The following is a 12919-nucleotide window of genomic DNA, read 5'->3' on the forward strand; positions in this document are numbered from 1 at the left end:
AAAGGCAGATTCAAAAGACAAATAAATAGGAATAAGAAGCAATTTAGTTAAAAAAAATAAATGCAGTCGTTTTGTAGCCATCTGTGCAAGCTTCCTCCAGAATTGCAACACTTTTCTATGCATTAAAAACTTAAATATTAAATAAACACTTAGATACTAAATAATTATTAATAACTCTGTAATGACTTTTTCTCCCTGGTTAATAATTAACACACAGTTAAGACATTTGTGAAATCGTAGGTTGGATCAGCTTTGTTATTGCCAAATTACAATACAAGAGATCTGAATAAATGTAGTAATTTTTTATTGATCACAAACATAATACTTTCAGCAATTAAAATGCATGACTCATATGAACAAAGTGAAAATAAAGCACATCCAAAAAATAACTTCACATTTTTTTCCATTTCATTCTTAGTGTAAGCAATAAATACAATGCTATAGCTTCTATTAATCTTATTTACACAGTACAATACTTGAATGTTGCCTGGTTTCCAGCCCAAATGTTTCATGACATAAAAAATAGTATGTGTTGCAGCATTTCTATGGCCAAATACTCTAGTAGATCATCACAATGAGAAAAAATACAAAGCATAGTTGATAACATTAAAAAACAAAACAAAAAACTGAGGGGACTTTGCACTGGAACTTCAATCTGTGCATTTTACTAACTGAAGGCAGTAGCATTAAAAATAGACATTCCCGTCATACAAAACTAAGATGCTAGAATTACAGATACCTGATATAATATAAGCATTTCTGTAGCCCCCTTCAGACTGACACAATAAATCCTCACTAAATAGCAACAACAAAAAAAGAGCAAATAATAATAGATGAATGCATGTTCAATGGAATCTCACAGCCCCTCCAAACTGGAGATTACTTTCATCCCAGAGAATACAGATAATGACTACAATATTCTACAATGCAGAAAATAAGCCATAAGAAATATCAGTATAAGGATTTGATTTTAATTTATAGTGGTAAAAGACCGAAAAAAAGAAAAAAAAAAACCAGACCCTGCTCTTGGCTGTCTAGGAACTGAAAAAGGTCAGATAAAAATCATCTATTTAGTCTTCCTATTTTCCAGTGCAAAACAGGACATAGTTTAGTTTAATCTCATGTTGAGCAGGGACTGTAGCTCTCCCTTCACAGACATGAACATTTTCTTGCATGTCCAGTTGAATGTATTTCTTTTGAAAAAGTGTTCTTAGAAGTATGCTGTGACCGTACGCAGAAGCAGGACAATTTCTGTGCAAAAAACAAACTCCTCCTCCTGCAAATTACCATTACAAGTTTCTCTGACAGGGGACAGGCATCTAGTACTTTGTATAAAATGACACAATTTCTTAGGCTATTAAATTTGAAGTGCCTAGCTGAAAGATAAAGTGAGTTATAAATCTAATACCATATCACATTCTCAGCTGTTACTTGTTTTTAATTATAACAGCCCACCAGGTATCATTGAAACAATTGTCTGATAATATGCCATAAAGGATTCTGAAGCACTTTTAAATGGACAGGTATCTGTGTGGGCTTTGATTCTCAGCTGGTACCCATTGACTCTGAACGTGGAACTCATGACAGATTTGTACCAGTTGATGATCTGGTCCTCCCAGAGCTATACCAAAGACGCTATATGAGACAAGGGATTTTCTGCACCACTAGTACTTTCAGAACATTGCACAGATTTTTAAGTAACACTACATAGATCAGCAAGCAGAGTAGTAATCTCTAATCATGTTATAACAGATGCCATCACTGTATTCTTATAAGAGATTGTGACATCTGATTGTGACATTTCATGCTGCTCTTTAGTATAGCATCCAACTGATTTTCACTACGAAACAGCCTTCCAGAAGAGAAATCTTGATTTTAACAGCTTAGCAAAAATTCTGTTATGAAACTACAATATTAACAAAATGCTTTCTAAATTCAAACCCGAGACGTAACTGTAAAAAAACAAACAAACAAACACTAGGGAAAGGTGCAAGTGGCATGAATTTACTGCATCCTCCTAGTGTTCTCCTTCTAAATATAAAACATTGAAAGCCTTATGAAGTCACAAACCAATAAACAGTGTGACAGCAAATTAATTAAATGCTAATGAAGCTTACAGAAAGGCTACTGACAAAAACATTTAAATGTAAAAATCAAGTTCTTCATATACAAACCTAAGTACATAAAACTAAAGTGGTCTCAGAAAGAACTGTCTTTAAGTTTGTTGACTTGCTTACCAGATGTGCATCAGCATTACAATAATCTATCAACTCCAGTATCCACTTTTCTTCTTCTTCCCCTACTTTTTGAAGTAGGCTTATCTGCAAAATAAACTATTAAAACCTTTTTCTACTTCTGAGCTTCTTAGTAAGACTTTTATAAATTCACCTTTTACCATCCGGTCATTCTTTAGCAATTTTGTCATTTCTCTACAGAAAAACGTTATTTCTTTAAAGCATAAAGATTTTCAAAAATGTAGATTGCTATAGACCCATTTTCTCAAGACCTTCCCATCAACCTCCTCAGTTTTCAGTGAGGCCTTTATCCACCAGTAGAACCAAAAGAAACAACTTTTAAGTCCTGTTCAGAATCAAGCACTCCCAAAATTATATTCTCAATCCATAATGTTTTTGAAGCTTTGTAAGAATAAGCTTATATTGGATTTTTCCAAATAATTAAATATATATGTTAATAACATTAATTTGCTTGATTAATCTGAATTCTGCTACACTGGCTTTAAAGGTAGTATACCATTTGCACTGCGTTCAGTCCTTCATACTTTTCTGAAACAAAACAAGCCACAAGATTAATCAAAAATGTTGCCCCAAAAACAAAGGAATAAATTATTAAGCATATGGCCATGGAAATACCCGAAAGTAAAACAAAAGAAACAACATGACAACAACAAAATCAGTATGTGATCTCTTTCGAGCTGAGAAAATTGCTTAAGCACTCAGCAAAGTTCCATCAGACTGCATTAGTGTCAGGATGGTATAGGTACAGGTATTCAGGTTACTACTTTTCTTTGTGGCAGTAAGGCCTCATTGATCCAGTCTGCAGTAAAGCTGCTAAGAAACTTTGACAAACTTGAAGAGGAGGAGACACTTCTGTGTATGTGAAAGCACTTTAAATAAAATGCTTCAAAGCTAGCTGTAAATCATTACATTGCAATACAGAAGTAAGTAGAATCTAAAACTTGCACTGGCATGTCTAATGCTTCATTTAAAATAGTGGCAAAATGAAATCTAACTGGCTCAGCATCAATATCTTTGAGTCTGTTATCTTAGGCTACCCTTTTTTTTTTGGACAGTCAAATACTAGACACAAAATTAAACTGGACAATCTACTGTAATTATTGCACCTATTTTAACCATTTTCCTTTTTTCAGTTTTAGGTTGAATTAAGACAGTACAGTATGTTATTTACACCCTAAGTTTCTATAGGCAAATGAAGTGGTTTCAGTACAACACAGTCTTTATACAAACTTCCAAGAAAGTAAGAAATCCTTCATTGATTCCCTTTATACAAAAAATTGCCAACTCTGTCTACACAGTAGAAACTAAAGAGGCAAAGTTTGTATCCTTACATAAATGCACATACAGATAGATAGATGTATGGATGTCCATACTATATAGATACAATGAAACACAAACGTATGTATATATACATGTGAAAAATGCGTTGGTTTTGTTTGCAGGAGAAAAACATATCCCAAGTTAGGAAAAATCTTCTGGCCATGAAGTCATTAAATCAAACTTCAAGTTCACGAACTACGAGGGTGAACACTTCTGGCATCAGCCAAGTCTTTGGCAATCAACCATACAGCTTCTCAGTTTTTAAAACAACACTCTCCATGTCATGATAGCTCTTCCCATTTAAATGTTCACTGGTGCAGTCATGATTGTAGCCATAGCCTTGAACATCACTGATTGATGATACAGTGTAGGAAGCGGTGCGCATAGCATCTGAGTGGCTGAAGCTGTGCTCAAATTGGATTTTGTACTGGTTCCAGTGTCTTCTCAAAACAGCTTGGACCTGTGATAGAAAACAAAAACAAAAGCACATAAAACACTTGGAAAGATACCATTAGGCTTCATTCTTTGATGACTGAGTGTCATAATAAATGTCTCAGTAACTTAGGTAGTAAGGCTTAATACTCCTGGAAATTAGGGTACCTACAAGTGATAGGTCACATGAGATGTTCTGAAAGAATTTAAATTTCAATAGGCATAATTCTTTGTGCTTTTCACATCAAATTTGCCAGCTTATAGGAGGAGCAGCTGCAACAAAATTTTCTGCTTTGTCCTCTCTGGTCTAAAGTCTAATGTCAACACATAAGATTTACAGGTAAAAAGGTCATTTCTATTCATTCTTACATTCAACAGGACACATCCTTAGCAACTCTAAATTCTTATATGATCGTCTTATACCATCTGCTATGGTTCTTCCACAAAAAAGCCCTTGTTTTCTTACCACAATTTAATGAAATGACTAGAAAGACAATTTCCTGAATTCCGTATATCTACCAGAGTTAAAAATAACACTGATAAATAGCTAAAGGCCCCAGTTTGTCACTGAAAGGATGTTATGTTTATCATGGGCTTCCTCTCCTACAACATGGTTAAACACCTGCACATATTTGATTGATGAAGTGTGACATTAATGAAATTCACATGGAATTATTTTTTCAGGGAACATGCCAAGTAAAGAATGCTAAGAATGCCAATAACTATTGTTTTTTCAAAAGGTGTTTGTTGTTGTTGTTGTTGTTTTTAAAGAACCATCTCTTCAAAAATTGCTCAGAGATCCTGACTATTTTATTTCCTCTTCACACAAACTATTTGCCCAATAACCAGTGACTCTGGGAATCCCTTCTGCATCAACTAGCAAAGTACTGACTTTCTAGATGCCCACATTTATCCAGCAATGTACCCCAAATCACTCGTCTGATTCAAAGTCATAACCTTCACTCACATCAATCAATCGGCGCATATCAGTAAATTTCCATTTGTTCTTTTTTCCATGGTAAATTACCTCATTAAGACCAGTACAGAAAAGACCCTGGTCTTTCTTTTATTGCAGAAAGATGCTAGCTCTACTGGTTGGCCTTTTGGCCAGTGCCCAAGATAGCCTGCAAGCCATCACTTGAACAGAGTTTGGCTCCTGATATTTGCTATAGAAAACATCAAAAGGTAGAGTAGCAGCTGGGAAAAGCTACAATTTAGTTTAAAAAGAAATGATTGCTTTTGGCATTTTTAACTGCTAATAACCCCACTGGAACACCGTTTTCCCATTGTCACTCAAAGTGTCGATTCCAATATCAGCATTCACCTTCACACCACAGCCTTGCTGCAGAACAGCATGTAAGTGTTAACACTGATGCCTCTCATTTTGTACGGTATATAATGAGGTGTTGCTATGACAGATGCTGATAGAGCAGCACCTTGTACACAACAGCAAAGCTACGGTATCAGGCTAAGTTAATGCATTGCTATGACAGCAACAGATTATAGTGGCAACAAAATATACATATGCCTTCAGGCTCACATGCCAGAAGCAGTATTATTTAATAGACCAAGGAAACCTTGTTTTTGCGCAGACAGTTTTTCCTAAGTACAGTGCCATTCTCCCCATGGATTTCCTTACTAATTGTTGGTTATGAAGTAATAGATCCCCTCTAGAACCAGGGTAATGGAGAAAAAAAAAAAGAAAATACCCCCAAACAGGTCAGTTTTGGTCACTGAAACACCGCAACCAGAAGTAAAACTGGTTTAACCAGCATAAATTTCCCCTATATAAAGCAAGTGGACACATACATGTTTAACTGACAAAGACAAGGCCTAGAGTATAAACATTTGGTTCAAGTGTCTGAATCCACCATTTAACATTATCCTGCCCACATTGTTCAAGCTGTGGAGGAGCTCATCTTTTACACTGATCAGCCAAAGGTGAGTGTAAGATACTGAATTAGTGGAATGACTAGAGTTTGCTTTTGCAGAAGAGAACAATGTAAAAAATACCTTATGAGTTTGTAGCAGTGGAAAATTAACATATGAAGCAAATCTTTTTTACTAAATATACTGTACTTTAAAATTTGGGTTTCAACTTGTTTGAGGAGTAAAATAGCCTGAGAAGATCCAAGAGGATTAAAATGCAGAGCTGAGCAGTGGACAATATTGTTTCATAGAAACTCTAGAGATGGAGTATTTTTTCCCTATTTTGCATTGGAGCAGAATAACTTCTGACTGATTTTTTCCAAATTTTTTTTAGAAGGAATTTGGAAGTATAGAATTTAGAAGGGAAAGAGTGTGTAAAATATTTGTGCTGAATGTGGGAAATTGGTAAAATCACATCCAGAATATCTAGTGATTTGTTCTACTTTGATTCAAATATATAAGCTGGGACTTGAACCTGGATCAACTTTACCATAAAACCAGATCAAAAACACTGGCCCAGGTCCTATAAACTTTGAAAAAAAAAAAATCTCTCTTTCTTCATCTTTTCTGCTTCCTTTGCAAAACAAATAAAATAAAATATAATATATAAGGACACTCATACATTTATTGGAAAAAAAATAAAATCACAAAACCACATGGAAATTTCATTGCAATTCAGTCAGCTTCATTTTGAAGAGGAAGAGTGGGAAGCATGACCTACTTGAATCAATTCTTTTATGAGCCAAATACTTAACCCGTAAGTAAATATTACCGTCCATTATATAAGCACACAACATCTGAGAAAAGAAACTAAGGGTTCAATCCTATGAAAACATCTGGTTACTCCCACACATCTGCTCACAGCCATAGACTGCAACTTCACTAAATGTAGAACAAATGAACAAACAGATGTGTAGGGATAAGTAGAGGATTGTAATCATTCTTCTGCCAGAAGTGTTGGAAAGTTTTTTTTTTTTGGTGGGATGTTTTTGTTCATTTATTTTTGTTTCCTTTTGTGAGCAAGAGCTACATTAATGAGCAATTTTATCCATTTAGCCTTTCTACCACTTTTGTCTCTGTTTGTAAGGCCCTGTGCACTTGAGAGTATAAGGCTTGGGTGCTAGGACCTTGATCTGTTCAAGTTAACAGCAAAGCTTGTTAGCTACAAGAAGTATCAGTTCCATAAACTAATGAAATGTGATTCAGTTCTCTGACATAAGAATAAAGAAGCCTGGTTTTGGAATTGACTGATGATGGTTCTTCAAAATTGCACTTCTTATTCAACAAAAAATTTTGATCCAAGCACAACGACATATTAAATTCTGATTTTGGAACTATATTTTTCAGCTATGCTATATCCTTAATTACTGAAACAAAACCAAAATATATAAGAATACAAAAGTATACATATATAAAAATGAAAAAATGGTTACTCTACCTCTCCATTAAAAAAGCAGAAAATTGTAGCCACCAGTAGACCCTGTAAAATAAAAAGATTCTGCTTTATTTCACATGAACATACTTTTTTTTTCCAGTTTCAGATAATTAGATGTTCCTGATAAAGTTCCAATATAGATAGCAAAGAAAGTGTAGTACGAATCTAAAATCTGTGAATCATTTCTAAAACTACCTTATTAAAAAGTAGTGGGCCTCCTGACTATCATGGTACATTTCTTTCTTTTAAAGAAAAGAAAATTCAGTGTATTGAGAAAGTTGAAGTAATTTATAGAAATATTGCATAAAGGTCTTTAAAAAGTAAAATAACAGGATCATTGCTCTTTTATTTGCTTCACATGCCAACACCTTCCTAGCTCAAGTGGGCAAAAACTATTTAATATTTCCTACCTGGTAATGCATAAGGATGTGCATCACGTAGTCATAGACTTCCTCAGCGATACGGCCTTCTGGTCGCCATGGAAACAGCACAAATTCAATGCCAAGCAGGGGGACTAGAATCAGGGTAGCTCTCACTGCTTTCATGTACAGGTTGGATTCTGCCTTGTGGGTGTCTTTCAGCTTTGTTATGAGAACACGGACAATATTCAACAGGAAGAAGAGATTCACCTGTTGGAAAAGAAAATGACACTGAAGAGACTCTACAAATAATCCCCCCACTATTTTGTGATACTGAAAACCAGACAACTCAAAAAGAACATACAATGTATAGAGAGCATTCTGATTATATAGTAAGAACAACTTAAAATTTGCTGAAAACATCTTAAGAGGATGAGATTGGGCTCTGACATATAATGCCAAATTCCATTCCTCTAACGTATTAAGCAAACATCCATCCAAATAGCTGTTGGTCTTCCACTGTTAACAGACCCTATACCTTTCTCTTTGCTGTTACAATAACAGTAAAAAGTTGAAAGATGCTTGTAACAGATTTAAATTTAAAAAACAGAATGACAGTAGCTGTTTTATAAACAGAACGCATAGAAATCAACTGCTGCCCATGATTTCTGCACAAGCAGCACCCTATGGAAGACCAGATGTCCAAGCCAATGTCCCTAGAGGTGTGATATCTAGTATGTACGACATTTTTTATATTGCTTTCAGCTATTTTAATGCCCCTGTAGGAGATTTAATTAATTAATTAATTTTATTTATTTATTTAAATTTATTTTTTAAAAGAGTTTCTGGGAGAAGGTAAGCACTGCACGCGGATATCACCACAGCATCTGTAATGGTCATAGTCTGATCGAAACTAGCCCATAAAAATTCAATGACTTTATAGTAATAATGTATCATATATGCAACTATAGCACAGGTTTCTACCTTTTTCAAGGTCCTGCAAAAATCTGACCCTCAGTGGTTTAAAATCTATCATTCCTTGCCTATTTAGATCGCAGTAACCAGTTAGATTTGTTTTACAACCTTGATTATGAAAAGACTAAAAAAGCTTCATCATTGCTGTGATTTTATTTAAAAAAATCATTAACTTACAGTTCTTTCTGTCCTAAAACTCTCATTTATTTTTACAGTTCAAAACAGAAACCTAAACCAAAATGCAAAAGTACAACACTCTCTTATCATTTCCGTGTAAAATAACCCCCCACACACACACTACAGCCTAATGATGTGAATAACCAGAGCACCAGAGCAACAGCAATGGTAGGGATGATTACACTGTTTTCCTCTATCATGAAATAATGGCAACCCCTTAGAGAAGCTAGAGCTAGAAGAGCCCTTAAAAGTACAGCCAGCCCAAGCACCTTGCCCAGGGGCACAAGAGGCCAGGCAATGCTGTACAGGGAACCCACTATGGAAGGCAGAGAGCTAGAGTCTGGGCCTTTTATCTCTTCTTCCAGATAACTGTCTTTCACTGTCAATTATCTAGAGAGAAAAGGAGAGTCAGAGTAGGTAAGAAGCCAGCAAAAAAGACAGACGAGTCCATTCTAAAATAACTAGGAGTTCATTGTCTAGGAAGAGGCCTCTGTCTCTCCATAGGACAAGTGCGAACAGGGAAGCCATTTCAGACCATGTGTGTCACCATGTCCTCCATAACCCTGGCAGAGTTCTTGGCATGTCAATTAAGGTTTTCACAATAAACAGCTGTGTATTGTTACGGCAACATGGCCCTTGACAGATATGTTATGTTATTTATATTCTACTTACTTGCTATTTAAATCATTTTAACAGGAAATTGTTTTACATAGGAAACTACTGCACGAATTTCTTCTGGAAGCTTCCAACTACCTTTTGGCTTTGTATAAGCAATCAAGGTCTCCTGGTTCTCTGTCAAGGGATTTATTTAGATTTTATGCAGCCCATGATCCTCATCCAACTTCCTATAGCACACACAGACAATAAGTCCTTCCTCCATTTCTAAATTTAATCCTTCTCACTTAAATCATTAACTCAGCAACTCTCTCTCTCAATTTTCACCCTTGTATGTTGGTAGCATGGCCAATTCCTATAATCCTGTCCTTGAATGTTGAGTGAAGAACATTGCAGCAGCTATGAGTAAAACACCACCTGGTAAATTTACAAAATGATGAAATGCACAGAATTTTTTTCATTGTTCCACTTACTCACCAAAGCCAAAAAGCACAAAAATAAACATAGCCAGTGTCTGCAAGTAGATATTCGGACAAGCAGAAAAGTTGAATGAGGCAAAGCAGAGGACAGACTTGAGAAAAGAAGCGTAAGAATTAGAGTAAGTATGTAGCACTAATTTTTGATGAGTACCTCTTCTGTCACAAAAACAGTGAGATCAGGATGAACCAAATTCTCACTGAAGCGATGAAAATGGGTCTTGATTTTAGCAAGGTAGCGAGTAGATTTTTACATTTAAGCAAACATAGGACTGTGCAACTACTTGTGTATATATTATCATCAAATTGACTGTGATGGTATTTGACTGTGATGGTTGTCCCAAAGATGTACTGGTGTGCCAGCTGCAGACAAACACACAGAATAATACTGGCAGCTTCATAGTGACTGGGAAATTGAACCAGGCAAAGGAACAAAAATGGAAACAAAGGCAGAGAAGGCAATCCTAGATGAAATGTTGGAACCTTCACTAGGAACTTAGCTGAATTTAGGTTCTGCCTTCAGAGCTGTGAATTTAGCTGAGCTTATAAGTCAATATGTTCTGCCACACTCAATCTACTCTTTCAGTAAAACCAATGCAAACTAGAACACTAGTGCACTGGCATATCAGAAGCCTACACTGAAAACTGCCTCCACTTGGATCAACATTTGGCTAGTGTAATAACCAACATCACCCTCTACTGTTTCATTCTTACACTGTTTCTTTAGTTGTGGTTGCTTAAGCAGACATTAGCAATTAAAAGCGTTAACTGAAGACAACGCCAATCAAAATGCAACTTGGGTCTGCTCCTGTTTGCAGTTTCTTTGGCAGGGATCTGGCCACAGTTATGCAAAAGCAAGGACCAGCAGAGTTGTTGCTAACATCGTCCAATGTAGGATTTTCAGTGTACAAAAGTTACAGGCCTAATACCCAATGGTTTCTGCCAATTCCTCCTGGCATCCCCTTGACAATCTTCTTCGTGCTCTTTGAGATCTTGCTTCTGCAAATAGAAACAGTGTCTTTTCCCTTGTTATCTAATTTGCAGTTTAATAGTGTTACTTAAATTTCTACTAAAGCAGGTCATGCTTCGTAAAGTGTGAAAATCGTATCTGGCAAGCAAGCTGCTTAAGCAAATGAGGGTTCTGTTCACCAAGTCTGAACACATGCATTTCATCTTCTGTCTTTATCCCTGGCTTGTCTTTTCTGAATTGACATATTAATTTTTGTGATCAAAAAGGAAAGGAATTCCTTTAAGGTATTTTCATTTCACACACATCACAGTCAAGACGTATACTTGAGTCTAACCTTCATTACTCCTTCATGGTTTTCACATAAATTTACTGATTGTACTGAGGTGAGAAAAATGTAAGAGAAACACTTTCAGTAAGCTCACGAGAAATATAGGAATATCAAAGGCATATATATTTGTAAATTGCAAAAAGAATGGACACAAATTCTATCAAAACCAAGCAAGTATAGAAGATTATTATGCCTCCAATAAAATCAGAAGACATTCTTAGTGTTGCCTTGAGTGGAAAGAAGACCTGACAGTTTGGAAGTCATTCCATGGATTTGAAATCAGTGGGAGTCTTGCCACTATTTTTAGTGTGATTTTGTGGAGGCTACTGCTGGGAAGAAAAAAATGATCTTATATCCTAAAATGAGGCCGCTTCATGAACAATGCTATAGTTCTCATAATACGTTTTTCTCCTGTTACTGTTTAAGCAAGCTCTGACTAATATAAATTATATCTCAGCTTTAAAGAGCTTTACTGAAGTGATATATCTGTGGAGACACTTGGACAAAGGAAGTAATGTCCCACAAGGCAGTGGAGAACAGCATATATTTGCTGGGTAAAACATGGTGCTACTGAAGTGAGCAAAAAGTCCTTTCACTTTCTGTGCAAACAAGATTTCATCTTTTGTGCAAATTAGAGAGAAGAAAAAGAGAAAGGATTTATAATTGGTTTCAAGTTTATACTAGTTAACCTGTCTTTATAATAACATATATGGCTGACCTGACTAACAGGACAAGGGATTATCAGTAGCTAGTAACACACCAAGGATCTCAGCCTGCTTCTGGCTTCTCATGCAGAGGACCTCATGTCTGTCATAGTATCAACACCATCTTTAAAATATATGTTCACCAGCTAATTTCACTGTAAATGAAACTGCAAGTCAAAAGAACCGCAGGATTTATAAAATGGTCTTCAGAAAGAATTCTGTACGTGCAGAATGCCCTCTGCAAGTATTTATTAACAGTTTAACAGAAAAGGAAGTTCACACAGACTGGAAACCAAATTGTTTCCAAAATTGTTTCCTTAATCTTTTCTTTCTTACTTTTCTTAATTTTCTTAAATAAACTGAAAAGCATAAAGAGAGCCAGTAGACATGAATATAATACCAGATCTGCTTGAAGTTTCTGTTAAGATAAGTATGTCCATATTAGTGTTTTCTCTTATAATGCACCTATGTAGAAATAAACTATTGACTGAATTTCATAGGTTACATTCAGTCCTATAGTGACTGAAGTACAATGTTTACTTAGTTACATTCAGTCCTATAGTGACTGAAGTACAATGTTTACTTATATACAAGTGGAGTCTTCAGTTACTTGTTTAGAATTTTCTGTCTTCAGTGTCAAAGATCTGTGTAATAGCTCCTTAATAAGGTCAAGATTTCTGTATCTTTTGTGTCCAAGATACCTGCTGCGCTGAGAGTCCTGAGAATGAGTCATTGTTAACTTTAGGCTATTACCAATTTATAAGACCACCAAGAACAATTAAAAAAAAAAAAATAAAGCAAGAAAAACAAATTATCTGAAAAATGCCTACCAATAGAGCAGCACAAATAGGGCCATGGATGATGTACAGCAGATGAGTATCAGAGCTGATCCAACAGCTAGAAAAAACAAACAGGGAAAGTAAAAACATTTGGCATTTTGTTAC

General features: G+C 35.6%; 1 protein-coding gene across 3 annotated transcripts in view; it reads right to left on the reverse strand.

Moving 5' to 3' along the window:
• Positions 1-287: 287 nt before the first annotated feature.
• CALCRL (calcitonin receptor like receptor) overlaps positions 288-12919 on the reverse strand; it is a 67146-nt gene continuing 54514 nt past the window's right edge. For all 3 annotated transcript variants that reach the window (XM_038181881.2, XM_038181880.2, XM_038181882.2), the window contains 4 exons: positions 12806-12872; positions 7782-8000; positions 7375-7416; positions 288-4035 (listed from right to left, as the gene is read on the reverse strand). In XM_038181881.2, coding sequence (XP_038037809.1) covers positions 3814-4035; positions 7375-7416; positions 7782-8000; positions 12806-12872 — 550 coding nt within the window. In that variant the 3' untranslated portion in view covers positions 288-3813. The remainder of the gene's footprint in view (positions 4036-7374; positions 7417-7781; positions 8001-12805; positions 12873-12919) is intronic.

This window comes from Anas platyrhynchos, chromosome 7 (genome assembly GCF_047663525.1).
Source record: "Anas platyrhynchos isolate ZD024472 breed Pekin duck chromosome 7, IASCAAS_PekinDuck_T2T, whole genome shotgun sequence".
Taxonomy (NCBI): Eukaryota; Metazoa; Chordata; class Aves; order Anseriformes; family Anatidae; genus Anas; species Anas platyrhynchos.